Source organism: Rhinopithecus roxellana, chromosome 16, assembly GCF_007565055.1.
Source record: "Rhinopithecus roxellana isolate Shanxi Qingling chromosome 16, ASM756505v1, whole genome shotgun sequence".
Classification (NCBI taxonomy): Eukaryota; Metazoa; Chordata; class Mammalia; order Primates; family Cercopithecidae; genus Rhinopithecus; species Rhinopithecus roxellana.
Genome location: NC_044564.1, coordinates 14,780,511 through 14,793,959, shown reverse-complemented (window position 1 = coordinate 14,793,959; position 13,449 = coordinate 14,780,511). Strand labels below are relative to the sequence as shown.

Below are 13,449 nucleotides of genomic sequence, written 5' to 3'. Positions count from 1 at the left end.
TCCTGAATGTTCTATTGTTAAATTTATTCTAAGGCATTTTATGGTTTTTTGATGCTATTATAAATGGCATTGATTTCTAAGAACGATTTTATTTTTCAAGGGTTTGCTGTTGTTATATAGAAAATATAGCTGAGGCCGGGCGCGGTGGCTCACGCCTGTAATCCCAGCACTTTGGGAGGCTGAGGTGGGTGGATCACAAGATCAGGAGATGGAGACCATCCTGGCTAACATGGTGAAACCCTGTCTCTACTAAAAATACAAAAAATTAGCCAGGTGTGGTGGCACGTGCCGGTAGTCCCAGCTACTTGGGAGGCTGAGGCAGGATAATTGCTTGAACCGGGAGGCAGAGGTTGCAGTGAGCCAAGATTGTGCCACTGCATTCCAGCCTAGGTGATAGAGCAAGACTTAGTCTCAAAAAAAAAAAAGAAAAAGAAAACAGAGTTGATTTTTGTTTTTTTTTTTTTTTTTTTTTTTGAGACGGAGTCTCGCTCTGTCGCCCGGGCTGGAGTGCAGTGGCCGGATCTCAGCTCACTGCAAGCTCCGCCTCCCGGGTTTACGCCATTCTCCTGCCTCAGCCTCCCGAGTAGCTGGGACTACAGGCGCCCGCCACCTCACCCGGCTAGTTTTTTGTATTTTTTAGTAGAGACGGGGTTTCACCATGTTAGCCAGGATGGTCTCGATCTTCTGACCTCGTGATCCGCCCGTCTCGGCCTCCCAAAGCGCTGGGATTACAGGCTTGAGCCACCGCGCCCGGCCGATTTTTGTTTTTTTTTGAGAGCGGAGTCTCGCTGTGTCGCCCAGGCTGGAGTGCAGTGGCGCGATCTCGGCTCACTACAAGCTCCGCCTCCTGGGTTCCCGCCATTCTCCCGCCTCAGCCTCCGAGTAGCTGGGACTACAGGCGCCCGCCACCGCGCCTGGCTAGTTTTTTGTATTTTTAGTAGAGACGGGGTTTCACTGTGTTAGCCAGGAGGGTCTCGATCTCCTGACCTCGTGATCCACCCGCCTCGGCCTTCCAAAGTGCTGGGATTACAGGCTTGAGCCACCGCGCCCAGCCTGATTTTTGTTTTTTTTTGTATTCACTGGTACCAGACACTTTGTTGAGTACGTTAGTTTTACTAGTTTTTGTTGATTTCTTAGAGTTTTCTACATAGACCCTTATGGAGTTCGTAAATAAGGAGTTGTCTTTTTCAGATTATGTGCCTTTTATTTATTTATTTGTATTTGCCTTATTGCACTGTGATATACTTCTAGTACAATGTTAACCTCAGGTTCTTTCTGATCTTAGAACGAAAATGTTTCGTGTGTCGACATGAAGTGTTAGCTGTGGGTTTTTCAGAGATGCTGTTTTTCAGGTTGAGGATGTGTTGCCTTCTGAGTCTAGTTTGCGGAGCCTTTGGGTTTTTTGTTTTTTTAAATTATGGGTATTGCATTGTGTTCACTGCTTTTCTACATCCGTGATCATATTATTTTTCTCCTTTATTTTGATAATAGATTGCATTGATTTTTTTTTTTAATGCTAAACCAACCTTGCATTCTTAGAATAAACCCTCCCTTTTTGTATGCCTAGGCCCAGTTTGTTAATATGTTATTAAAGTTCTGTCATGAGGGATATTAGTCTGTAATTTTCTATTCTTTTAATGTCTTTGTCAGGTTTTGGTATCAAGTTATGCTGGGCTTATAAAATGAGTTGTGGAGTGTTCCTTCTCTACTTTCCTAAAAAATAAGATTGGTATTTTTGTAAGATTGGTATTACATATTTTTCTTTTTCTTTTTTTTTTTGTTTTTTGAGACAGGGTCTCTCACTTTGTCACCCAGACTGAGTGCACTGCTGCAATAATGGCTCAACGCAGCCTCAGACTCCTGTGCTCAAGTGATCTTCCTGCCTCACCTTCTGAGTGGCTAGGATTACAGATGTGGGCCAGTGTGCCTGGCCAGTATTACTTTACCAGTGAAACAGTTTTGCCCCTGGAACTTTCTTTCTTTCTTTTTTTTTTTTTTTTTTAAATGGAGTCTCGCTCTGTCGCCCGGGCTGGAGTGCAGTGGCCAGATCTCAGCTCACTGCAAGCTCCACTTCCCGGGTTTACGCCATTCTCCTGCCTCAGCCTCCCGAGTAGCTGGGACTACAGGCGCCCGCCACCTCGCCCGGCTAGTTTTTTTTAGTAGAGACGGGGTTTCACCGTGTTAGCCGGGATGGTCTCGATCTCCCGACCTTGTGATCTGCCCGTCTCGGCCTCCCAAAGTGCTGGGATTACAGGCTTGAGCCACCGCGCCCGGCCTGTAGTGATATCTTTTAATTCCTGATAATTTATATATTTCTTTTTCTTCATTTCTGCCAAGGAATTGAATTAAGTTTTATTAATCTTTACGAAGCAGCAGCTTTTGGCTTTGTTCATTTTCTCCATTGTTGGACTTGTTTTCTGTATCTATTTTAAATGATTTTTTAAATCATTGAGGCCATTTTTTATTATTGGGGCATTTCTAGATTGCTAATTTAGATGTCTTATAGCCAGAGAGCACATTCTGTATGATTTCAGTTGTTTTCAAGTTAGTAAGACTTGTTTTATGACTAAGATGTGATCTGTCTTGGAGAATATTTCAGGTGCACTTTGAAAAGTATATATTCTACAGTTGTTGTTGGGCGTCATGTTTTGTATGTTCCAACTTAGTCAAGGTGGTTGATGGTAGCATTCAGATCTTACTGTATATTTACTGATATTTTTGTCTGCTTCTGTCAGTTAAGGAAAGTGAGATGTTAAACTCTAATTATGCATTTATCTCTTTCTCCCTTTTATACTGTTGGTTTCTGCTTCATTTATTTTGAAGCTGCTTACACACATTTATAGTTTCCATGCCTTTCTGGTGTGTTTCCACATTTCCCTCCTTATCTCTAGTAGTCTATTATCTTGCAGTCTCTTTTGTCCTGTGTTCATACCATCGCTCTGACTTATTGTTTCCAGGGAATATCTTTTTCCGTTCTTTTCCTTTAAACTCCTTTGTGTTTGTATTTAAAGCGATTATTTAGTAGACAGCACATAATTGCAACTTGCTTTTTCAGTTCCTAACTCTGCCTTTTAATTAGATTGAGTTTTTGTTGTTACCTTTTAAAATTTTTTTATTTTAACTTAATTTATTTTTTCTAGAGATGGGGTCTTGCTCTGTTGCCCAGACTGGTCTTAAACTCCTGGGCTCAAGCAATCCTCCCACCTTAGTCTCCTGTGTAGCCAGGACTGCAGGCATACATCATAGTGCTCAGTTAGCCTTGTGTTTGAGGCAGGATCTTGCTGTGTCGCCCAAGCTGGAGTGCACTGACACAGTCACAGCTCACTGCAACCTCAACTTCCTGGGCTTAGGTGATTCTCTCACCTCAGCCTCCAGAGTAGCTGGGACTACAGGTGTGCGCCCCTGTGGCTGGCTAATTTTCCGTATTTTTAGTAGAGATACGATTTCGCCATGTTGCCCAGGCTGGTCTCAAATTCGGGCCTCAAGTGATTTTCCTGCCTCGACCTCCCAAAGCGCTGGGATTACAGATGTGAGCCACTGTGAATTATATGATTATATGATTCACATAATTTTAATATAATTATATGATTGACATGATTGTCATATAACATAAAATTTACCTTTTAAAGTCTATGATTTAGTGGTTTTTAGTATATTCACAAGGTTGTACAACTACCGTGACTCTTCAATTTCAGAATATTTCCATCACTCAAAAAAGAAACCCAATACCTGTTGGCAGGCACTCTCTGCCACCTCCTAATCCTGTGGCAAAAATAAATCTACTTTTATGGATTTGCACATTCTGGACATTTCCTATCAGTGGAATCAATATGTGGCCTTTCTGGTTTGGCTTCTTTCACTTAGTATAATGTTTTCACAGTTAATTGTGTTATAGCATGTGTTTGTATTCATTCTTTTTTATGACCAAATAATACTCCATTGTGTGGACCTACCACACTCTGTTCACACAGTCCTCAGTGATGGATGCTTTCTGCCATCTCAGCCACTTGGGCTGATCAGTGCCTAGGGCAAGTAGTAACTCACAAATCTCCCAAGTCAAGCTTCTGTATTATAAGGACAACTACTTGGTTTCTGCCTACTTTGTTCACCCTCTTGGACCTTGAAATAGATTTTAAAGATTTATTGTTCAGATTTAAGAATTGTTACCTGTGGGATGGTTAGTCTAACCAAGCTGCCCTGCTCTTACCAGAAGCCAAAACTGCCCTTCAGTCACAGGGGGAGGCAGCCAGGTGATTGACTCAGCTCCTCTGCTGGGATGGCCAAAGGAAGCTCTCCGATGGTGCCTGGGCACCACTGACCTTTTCTTTTTCTTTTTTATTTTTTTGATACGGAGTCTCACTCTGTCACCCAGGCCGGAGTGCAATGGCACGATCTCGGCTCACTGCGACCTCTGCCTCCTGCCTCAGCCTCCTGAGTAGCTAGGATTACAGGCATGTGCCACCACACCCAGCTAATTTTTGTATTTTTAGTAGAGGTGGGGTTTCACCACGTTGGTCAGGCTGGTCTCAAACTCCTGACCTTATGAGCCGCCCACCTCAGCCTCCCAAAGTACTGAGATTACAGGCATGAGCCACCGCGCCCGGCCACCACTGACCTTTTCATTCTTTCTCATTCTTCCTGGGCCCTTCTGCTGTTGTAGGCCTCCATGAAGAAGTGGACTACTCTGAGAAACTGAAGTTCAGCGATGATGAAGAGGAGGAAGAAGTTGTGAAGGACGGCAGGCCAAAGTGGTAAGGACCCGTCCCTGCCCCATCAGCGTGAGTGCATCCCTGCTTGGTGCTCCTGTGTGCCGAGAGCACTTCCCAGTTTCCATAGCAACCTGGGTGGGCAGACAGATGCTGTTTCCAGTTTCTTCTGGGGGTGACAGCTGCTGCTGATGGCTGTGAAGGAGGGGAGCCACGGTTTGCCCTCAGGTGTGACTGTGTCCTGTGCATAGTCGGCCTTTCCACCACCACATCAGTGTGTCCCCAAGTGTGTTACGCAGACCACGTCTTCATGGATTGCTTGTGGCTGTTGTGCCCAAAAAGGCTTCTGTGGCCAAGAAAGTCTGGGAAACCTCCCTGGGTTAAACTTTTTTTTTTTTGAGACAGGCTCTCACTCTCTCCCGGGCTGGAGTGCGGTGGCGTGATGTGATGTTGGCTCACTACAACCTCCATCTCCTGGGCTCAGTGATTCTCCCACCTCAGCCTTCTGAATAGCTAGGACCACAGATGCACGCCACCATACCCAGCTGATCTTTGTATTTCTGCTAGAGATGGGGTTTTGCCATGTTACCCAGGTTTGGTCTCAAACTCCTGGGCTCAAGCAATCCCCTGTGCCCGGCCTCAACTTCTTTCTTTACTCCACATTCCTCAGAGGCTTGAACATGATAAAGTACACTGGGGGCTGGGCACGGTGGCTCATGCCTGTAATCGCAGCACTTTGGAAGGCTGAGGCAGGTGGATCTCTTGAGGTCAGGGGTTTGAGACCAGCCTGCCCAAGATGGTGAAACCCTGTCTCTACTAAAAGTACAAAAATTAACCAGGTGTGGTGGCATGTGCCTGTAATCCCAGCTACTCAGGTGGCTGAGGCAGGAGAATTACTTGAACCCAGGAGGCAGAGGTTGCAGTGAGCGAAGATTGCGCCACTGTACTCCAGCCTGGGTGACAGAGCAAAACTCTCTCTCAAAAAAAAGAAAAAAATTATGTACATCGGGGAAGTGAAGAAGCAGAATGTATGCCAGCTTTCCTGAATTTATTTGAGCATGTTAATTTTGTCTCTCTTTTTTTTTTTTGATCATTTCCTCAGGCTAGTTTAGTTTTACTTAATTTCCTTTAGAAAATACTGCATTGTACTGTCATCCCTCCAGTTTTTATAATGTTAGTAGCATTTGCTAGTAGTTTTAAAATAATACCCCACAATGGCCGGGCATGGTGGCTCACGCCTGTAATCCCAGCACTTTGGGAGGCCAAGGCGGGTGGATCACGAGGTCAGGAGATTGAGACCATCCTGGCTAACATAGTGAAACCCTGTCTCCACTAAAATTACAAAAAACTACCCGGGTGTGGTGGCAGACGCCTGTAGTCTCAGCTACTTGGGAGGCCGAGGCAGGAGAATGGCGTGAACCCGGGAGGTGGAGCTTGCAGTGAGCTGAGATCACACCCCTGTACTCCAGCCTGGGCAACAGAGTGAGACTCTGTCTCAAAAACAAAACAAAACAAAAAAATAACCCACAATTAGCCAGGCATGGTGTACACCTGTAGTCCCAGCTACTCAGGAGGCTGAGGTGGGAGGACTACTGGAGTCCAGAAGGTCGAGGCTGCAGTGAGCCATGATTACACCACTGCACTCCAGCCTGGGTGACACAGCAAGGCCCTGTCCCAAAAAATTAGTAACAATCGTACATATGGTTGTTATAATTTGTATTTTTTGAGTACTAGCAAGTAAGAATTTTTCCTTTGTATAATGCCTGTTTCCTTCACATTTATCAGTGCTTTCCTTTAAAATGTGTTTTATATTGTTTAGATGTTAATGCTTTGCTGTTGTCTTGCAGATATTTTTCTCTTTGTTTTCTTGTCAATAACTGAATATTTGTTTAGTCAAATCTGTGAGTCATCTTTTTCTTTGTTATTTCATCCTTTACTTAAAAGCTCCTAAAATAAGTTCCCATCTTCTAGAAGGAGTTGGTAATAATCTTTGCTACTCTTTTTCTGATGACACACAAAAAATGAAATGCTGTAATGTCCTTTCATGCTGTTTGATTTCAGCTGAAGCTTTGGATGCAGTCGGGACGTACCTATGGGGTCAGTTCCTGGAACACTAAGCTCAGAAGGAGCTGTGATCAGGAATTTAAATCAAAGGCAAAGACATAAACTCTTAGAGCCTGATTAGAGCAGTAGGATACTCTGTTCCTTGTCTCTTTGAGGTGATGGGAACCAAATATTCCCCTGAAGGAATTGGACATTGGTTTTGGAAGCAGTTTTGCCCCTGGCTTTGACCAAGGGCACTTCAAAATCAGAGTGCCCGAATGACCTCCTCCTGAAACCTGCTCTTTTTCTCGTGTTCCCTGAGCTGGTTGGTGACCTGGTAGAGACTTAGTGCAAGCGTCCATGTCTTATTTGGCATCTTTATTTCCTCATACACAATTGGCTCCCAAAACTTGCCCTGACTCTGTCTCCTCTTTTCATTTTCTCTGGGGCCACTGGGACCTCCTCCTTTTCCAGACCATTCATGGGTCCACCAGTTCATCTCCATCCTTGCAGCCTGTCCTCTGTGGCCCATCCATCACACCCTGTCCATAGTCATCTTCTAAAAACACAGGTCTTTTAGACAGGTCAGCAGCTTTACTGTGGTCTCCATTTCTCACAAAGTCAAGTCAGAATCACCGTTGTCCCCTCTGTAATCTCCTAAGCCGTGTTATCTGCTTTGTCTTCCCTCCCTCCCCATGTACATGTGTGTGGGTAGACATACAGGCCCACACATATGCCATCCCTGATTCCTGCTTTTCTGTGATCTGCGGTATTATCGGGCCCTTGTCAGTGCTTTGCCCCAGTCCCCTTGCTTCCACTGTGAGGCGTCCAGATGAGCATGGCACCCATCTCCCTTCTTGTCCAGCTGCCCCTGCAGCTCTGTTTGAAATGCCTCTTCCTTTTCCGTGCTGTGTGGGCTCTGCTTGTCTCCTCTTGCTCTTTTTATTGTGACACTGTTTATTATCATCTTATGTTCTTTTGAGGGGCATTTATTGAGCAGCTGGCTTGTGCAGAATATAGGGAGGGAGCTGTACCAAAAGGAGACTGACACGGACCTGGGAGTCCTGATTCAAATCTGTGAGCTCCTCCCTGTGAGGGGTTGCCCCCTTAACTTTGATGAGACTCAGCTACTGACTTTTTAAAGCAAGGGTGTCCAATCTTTTGGCTTCGCTGGGCCACACTGGAAGTGTGTGTCTTGGGCCACACATAAAATACACTAACACTAACAATAGCTGATAAGCTAAAAAGAAAAAGTCACGAAAAAATACCTCATAATGTATTATTATTATTATTATTATTATTACTTTTTTTTTTTTCTTTTTTTTTTTTTTTGAGACAGAGAGTCTTCCTCTGTCGCCTAGGCTGGAGTGCAGTGGCTGGATCTCAGCTCACTGCAAGCTCTGCCTCCCAGTTTTACGCCATTCTCCTGCCTCAGCCTCCCGAGTAGCTGGGACTACAGGCGCCCGCCACCTCGCACGGCTAGTTTTTTTTTTTTTTTTTTTTTTTTTTTTGTATTTTTTAGTAGAGACAGGGTTTCACCGTGTTAGCCAGGATGGTCTCGATCTCCTGACCTCGTGATCCGTCCGTCTCAGCCTCCCAAAGTGCTGGGATTACAGACTTGAACCACTGCGCCCAGCCAGTGTGTTTTTATTATTTTCTCTCTGGGTTGGGATCTTGCTCTGTTGCCCAGGCTGGAGTGTAGTGCCGCGATTTTGGCTCGCTGCAACCTTCACCTCTGGGGTTCAAGCACTTCTCCCACCTCAGCCTCGAGTAGCTGGAATTACAGGTGCCTGCTACCACACCTGGCTAATTGTTGTATTTTTAGTAGAGACTTGGTTTCACCATGTTGGCCTGCCTGGCTTGAAACTCCTGACCTCAAGTGATCGGCCTGCCTCAGCCTCCCAAAGTGCTAGGATTACAGGCGTGAGCCACTGCGCCTAGGCCCTCTTGTAATGTTTTAAGAAAGTTTACGAATTTGTGGTGCACTGTATCCAAAGCCCAGGGCCGTCCTGGGCCACATGTGGTTGGACAAGCTTGCTTTAAAGTGAGGGTCATGAGGACTTTTTTTGCATCAGTGAAAATAGTGTGACACATCCTACCTGGGGCTCTGTTTATGAGAGTGACTTGATAAATGGTGGTGCTGAATTGTGGAATTCACATGGAAGTGGTGGGAGTGGTGGTCCATTCTAATGAAGGAAATGATATGGACAACTGACTGGAATTCCCAAGGCCTCTGACCAGTGACATCAGACATGCTTGGCCTGACTGCAAAAATTAACATTAAATGTGGTTTGTTCTAGGAACAGTTGGGACCCTAGGAGGCAGCGGCAGTTGTCAATGAGCTCTGCAGACAGTGCGGACGCTAAGCGGACTCAAGAGGAAGGGAAGGACTGGGCTGAAGCAGTGGGTGCATCCCGTGTCGTCCGAAAGGCGCCAGACCCTCAGCCACCGTCCAGGAAGCTTCATGGCTGGACACCAGGCCCTGATTACCAGGTACCAAGGGCCCTTGGCTGTCCTATGTATTTGTACTTCATTGAGTTCAGTGGCTGGGTTTCTGGAAAGTCCTAAGTGGGCATTTCTTTTTCATTTTTATATTTCTTCTTTTTTTTAAAGTATTTTTTTCGTAGAGACAGGGTCTCACTGTGTTGCCCAGGCTAGTCTAAAACTCCAGTTCAAGTGATGCCAAAGTGCTAGGATTATAGGTGTGAGCCACCATGCCCTGCTATTTTTACTTTTTTTGAGAAAAGGCCTTGTTCTATCCTTCACCTCCCACCCTCAAGTGATCCTCCCACCTCAGCCTCTTGAGTAGCTGGGACTACCAGTGTGCTGCCACATCTGGCTCATTTCATTCATTTTTTTTGTAGAGACGAGGTCTTACTGTGTTGCCCAGGCTGGTCTGGTGCTCCTGGGCTTAAGGGATCCTCTTATCTCAGCCTCCCAGTGTGCTGAGATTATAGGCATGAGCCACTGCGTTTGTCCTCTCATTTTAATTAAAATAAAAAATAAACAGCCGGGCATGGTGGCTCACACACTTTGCAAGGCTGAGGCAGAGGGATCGCTTGAGAGACCAGGAGTTCAAGACCATTCTGGCCAAGAAGGCAAAACCCTATCTCCAAAAAAAGTACTAGGATTACAAGCGTGAGCCAATGCACCCGGCCTCTTCTGACCAAATTTTTTAAAAAATAGTCTGAATTTGCCCAGCCGCGGTGGCTCACACCTGTAATCCCAGCACTTTGGGAGCCCAAGGCAGGCGGATCACGAGGTCAGAAGTTCTAGACCAGCCTGACAAACATGGTGAAACCCCATCTCTACTAAAAATACAAAAATTAGCCGGGTGTGGTGCGGCGCGCCTGTATTCCCAGCTGCTCAGCAGGCTGAGGCAGGAGAAACACTTGAATCCAGGAAGCAGAGGTTGCAGTGAGCCGAGATTGCGCCACTGCACTCCAGCCTGGGCGACAGAGCGAGACTCTTTTTAAAAAAAAAAAAAAAAAAAAAAAAAAAAAAAGGCCAGGCACGGTGGCTCACGCCTGTAATCCCAGAACTTTGGGAGGCCGAGACGGGCGGATCACGAGGTCAGGAGATGGAGACCATCCTGGTTAATACGGTGAAACCCCGTCTCTACTAAAAATAAAAAAAACTAGCCAGGCATAGTGGCGGGCACCTGTAGTCCTAGCTATTCAGGAGGCTGAGGCAGGAGAATGGTGTGAACCCGGGAGGCGGAGCTTGCAGTGAGCCGAGATGGCGCCACCGCACTCCAACCTGGGCGACTGAGCAAGACTGTATCTCAAAAAAGAAAAAAACAAAAATAGGTCTCAGTTAAAATTACTTTGCAGAACATTTAGTCTATAAAATGATCACTAATTTCAGGGCTGTTTAGGAAGGCACGTCAAAGATCTTGACGGTGTACGTGTGCCCTCTGAGTCTATTATTTCCTTTCCAGGAAATTATCTGAAGGAAGTAATCAGGGCTAGGTGTGAAGGCTATGTGCAGTGGTGTATTGAATCCCATGGGATAAAGGCAGATAGGCAGATTTTGGTATGAGCCATGAACTGATCAATACACAGCCATTAGAAAGGTATGGATGCTCATGTTCGATGGCAAAGTGAAAGGAAACTGCATGCTTTGGCTCCGATGATACTATATAAAATGTACCTTCATGCTTCTAAATTGGAAATTTATAATTTATGATTACAGTACTTATCTCTGGCTTATGAGAAGTTAATTTTTAGGAATCTCCTTGACTACAGTAAATTTGTTGTATATTTCTTTTACTGAAATATAACTCACCTACAAGAAAAGGCCTAGATCCTGTTTCTTTGGTTTGATTTTTGACAGCTGTATACATTTATGTTAACTAGCATTCAAAACAGAAAGTCCTATCTTTTTCTGATAGTCAGATCTCATTAGAATTTCAGTGGCCGGAGCTCAGGTGACAGCTGTCCATCATTTGTGCCGTTGCCAGGTCTGCGTGCTGCTTGACCCCTGCAGACCAGTGCAAAAGGGCCCCAGTGTCGAGCTTTTTACTCTGCGTCTTTGGCACTCTTGTTGTCTAGTAACTGGCAACCGGCAAGAAACTCAGAAATGGACAAATATCCAAAAGAGATTTTTTTAGGCATGCCTTTTTTTTTTTTTTTTTTTGAAGGAGTCTAGCCCTATCCCCTGGCTGGAGTGCAGTGGTGTGATCTCGTCTTATTGCAGCCTCCTGGGCTCAAGTGATCCTTCCCGCCTCAGCCCAGTAGCTGGGACCATAAGCATGTGCCCATGCCAAACGAATTTTCCTAATTTTTTTTGGGGGGGGGGGATATATATGGGGTCTCACCATATTGCCCAGGCTGGTCTTGAGCTCCTAGGCTCATGCAGTCCCCCACGTCGGCCCCCCAAAGTGTAGGAATTACGGGCATGAGCTACCACACCTGGCTAGACATGCTTTTTTTTTTTGAGAGATGGAGTCTCGCTCTGTTGCCCAGGCTGGAGTGCAGTGGCACGATCTCAGCTAACTGCAACTTCTACTTCCCAGGTTCAAGCCATTCTCCTGCCTCAGTTTCCCAAGTAGCTGGGACTGCAGGTGCACGCCACCATGCCTAGCTAATTTTTGTATGTTTAGTAGGGATGGTGTTTCATCATGGTGGCCAGAATGGTCTCGAACTCCTGACCTCAGGTGATCCACCCGCCTTGGCCTCCCAAAGTGCTGGGATTATAGGCATGAGCCACTGTGCCCTGGTGACATGCTTCAATGTCTGACAGCTTTATGACTGACAGTGAATTTCATTTTGCCAGGGCTCTTTCTACCCAGGGATTTATGTATTTTTGTGCGGGCAGGAGTAGCAGTTTTGTGACCCAGGAATGATCAGTGTGTGGCTTCCTGTTCTGGTTTTTAGCCATGGAGGCCCTTAGCTTGCATGCCCATCAGCAGTGGTGAGAGTGTTTCCCGTGTGGGTCGCATATTGCTTTGCAAACGTGGTTTTCACCTTCACGATCCTAAGAGCTTCCTTTGTTGTCCCCATTTTAAAAACAAGGAAGTGAGGTGTGGAGAGTTGGCACTTGGCCTAAACCACATTCTACATAACAGCAGAGGCCAGAGCAGGATTCAAACCCAGCTCTGTCTGCCGCACGCCTGTGCTGCCCCTTGAAGGTGCTTGAGGATCTTGGGAGGAGAACTGATCCCAAAGTGGGAATGGTCCCTGTATCCCGGGTCCACGACCCACCGCCTTATCTCGGAGACGTTCTTTTGGCAGAAGTCCTCAGTGGGCAGCATGTTCCGGCAACAGTCCATTGAGGACAAGGAGGACAAGCCCTCACCGAGGCAGAAGTTCATTCAGTCAGAGATGTCCGAGGCAGTGGAGCGAGCCCGAAAGCGCCGGGAAGAAGAGGAGCGCCGAGCCCGGGAAGAGAGGCTGGCCGCCTGTGCTGCCAAACTCAAGCAGCTGGACCAGAAGTGTAAGCAGCAGGCACGAAAGGCAGGTGAAGCCCGGAAGCAGGCCGAGAAGGAAGTGCCCCGGTCTCCAAGTGATGAGAAGGCATCTCCCCAGGAAAACGGCCCTGCTCTCCGCAAAGGTAAGAGCTGGGCCCTCTTCCCACCAACTGGAAACTCTGGCCTGTTGTCATTGGCTTGTTACTTGCAACTGCCTTCCTTCTTAGCTAGCAGAACCTATGGTTTACAACGAGATTGTATAGGGAAGCATTGGTTATTAAGAGCATAGGCCTGGGTCAAATGCCTGGGTTCTGATCCTGTTTGAACTTTTTTATAATTTCAACTTTTACTTTAGTGTCAGGGGGTACATTGTGTGGTGCTGAGGTTTGGGGTATGAATGATCCTGTCACCCAGATAGTGAGCATAGTACCCAATAGGTAGTTTTTCAGCCCTTTTTCCTTCTTCCTGTGAACTTGTTTAACTGGTGAGCACCTCACCTCTCTGAAGCCTGTTTCTTCATCTTCATACGTACCTGCCAGCACGCGGAGGGGTATACAGCATGCTCGTTTCTGGGACATTGAAACCATGCATCTACTCACTGATGATGCTCATCATTGTCACTATTATCATCACTATCCCTGCCCAACCAAAGACACACGTGCTCCAGGACTTTAATAAAACCACAGATCCTTTAACATGGAATAAAAATAAGCCCACCTGCTTGGTAGAATACAGTTTTTCCTGGTGTTCATTCTAAAAGGAATGGATCACATGGCCCTATTTATTTTT

The 13,449-nt window shown here is 46.0% G+C and overlaps 1 protein-coding gene across 6 annotated transcripts in view; it reads left to right on the top strand.

The window, feature by feature from the left end:
• PRRC2B (proline rich coiled-coil 2B) overlaps positions 1-13,449 on the top strand; it is a 105,368-nt gene that overhangs the window by 57,228 nt on the left and 34,691 nt on the right. For all 6 annotated transcript variants that reach the window (XR_004053945.1, XM_030919362.1, XM_030919363.1 and 3 more), the window contains 3 exons: positions 4,661-4,751; positions 9,050-9,242; positions 12,485-12,803. Coding sequence is in view for 5 of the 6 variants with exons in the window: in XM_030919362.1 (XP_030775222.1) it covers positions 4,661-4,751; positions 9,050-9,242; positions 12,485-12,803 (603 nt within the window). In the remaining variant the exon portion in view is untranslated. The remainder of the gene's footprint in view (positions 1-4,660; positions 4,752-9,049; positions 9,243-12,484; positions 12,804-13,449) is intronic.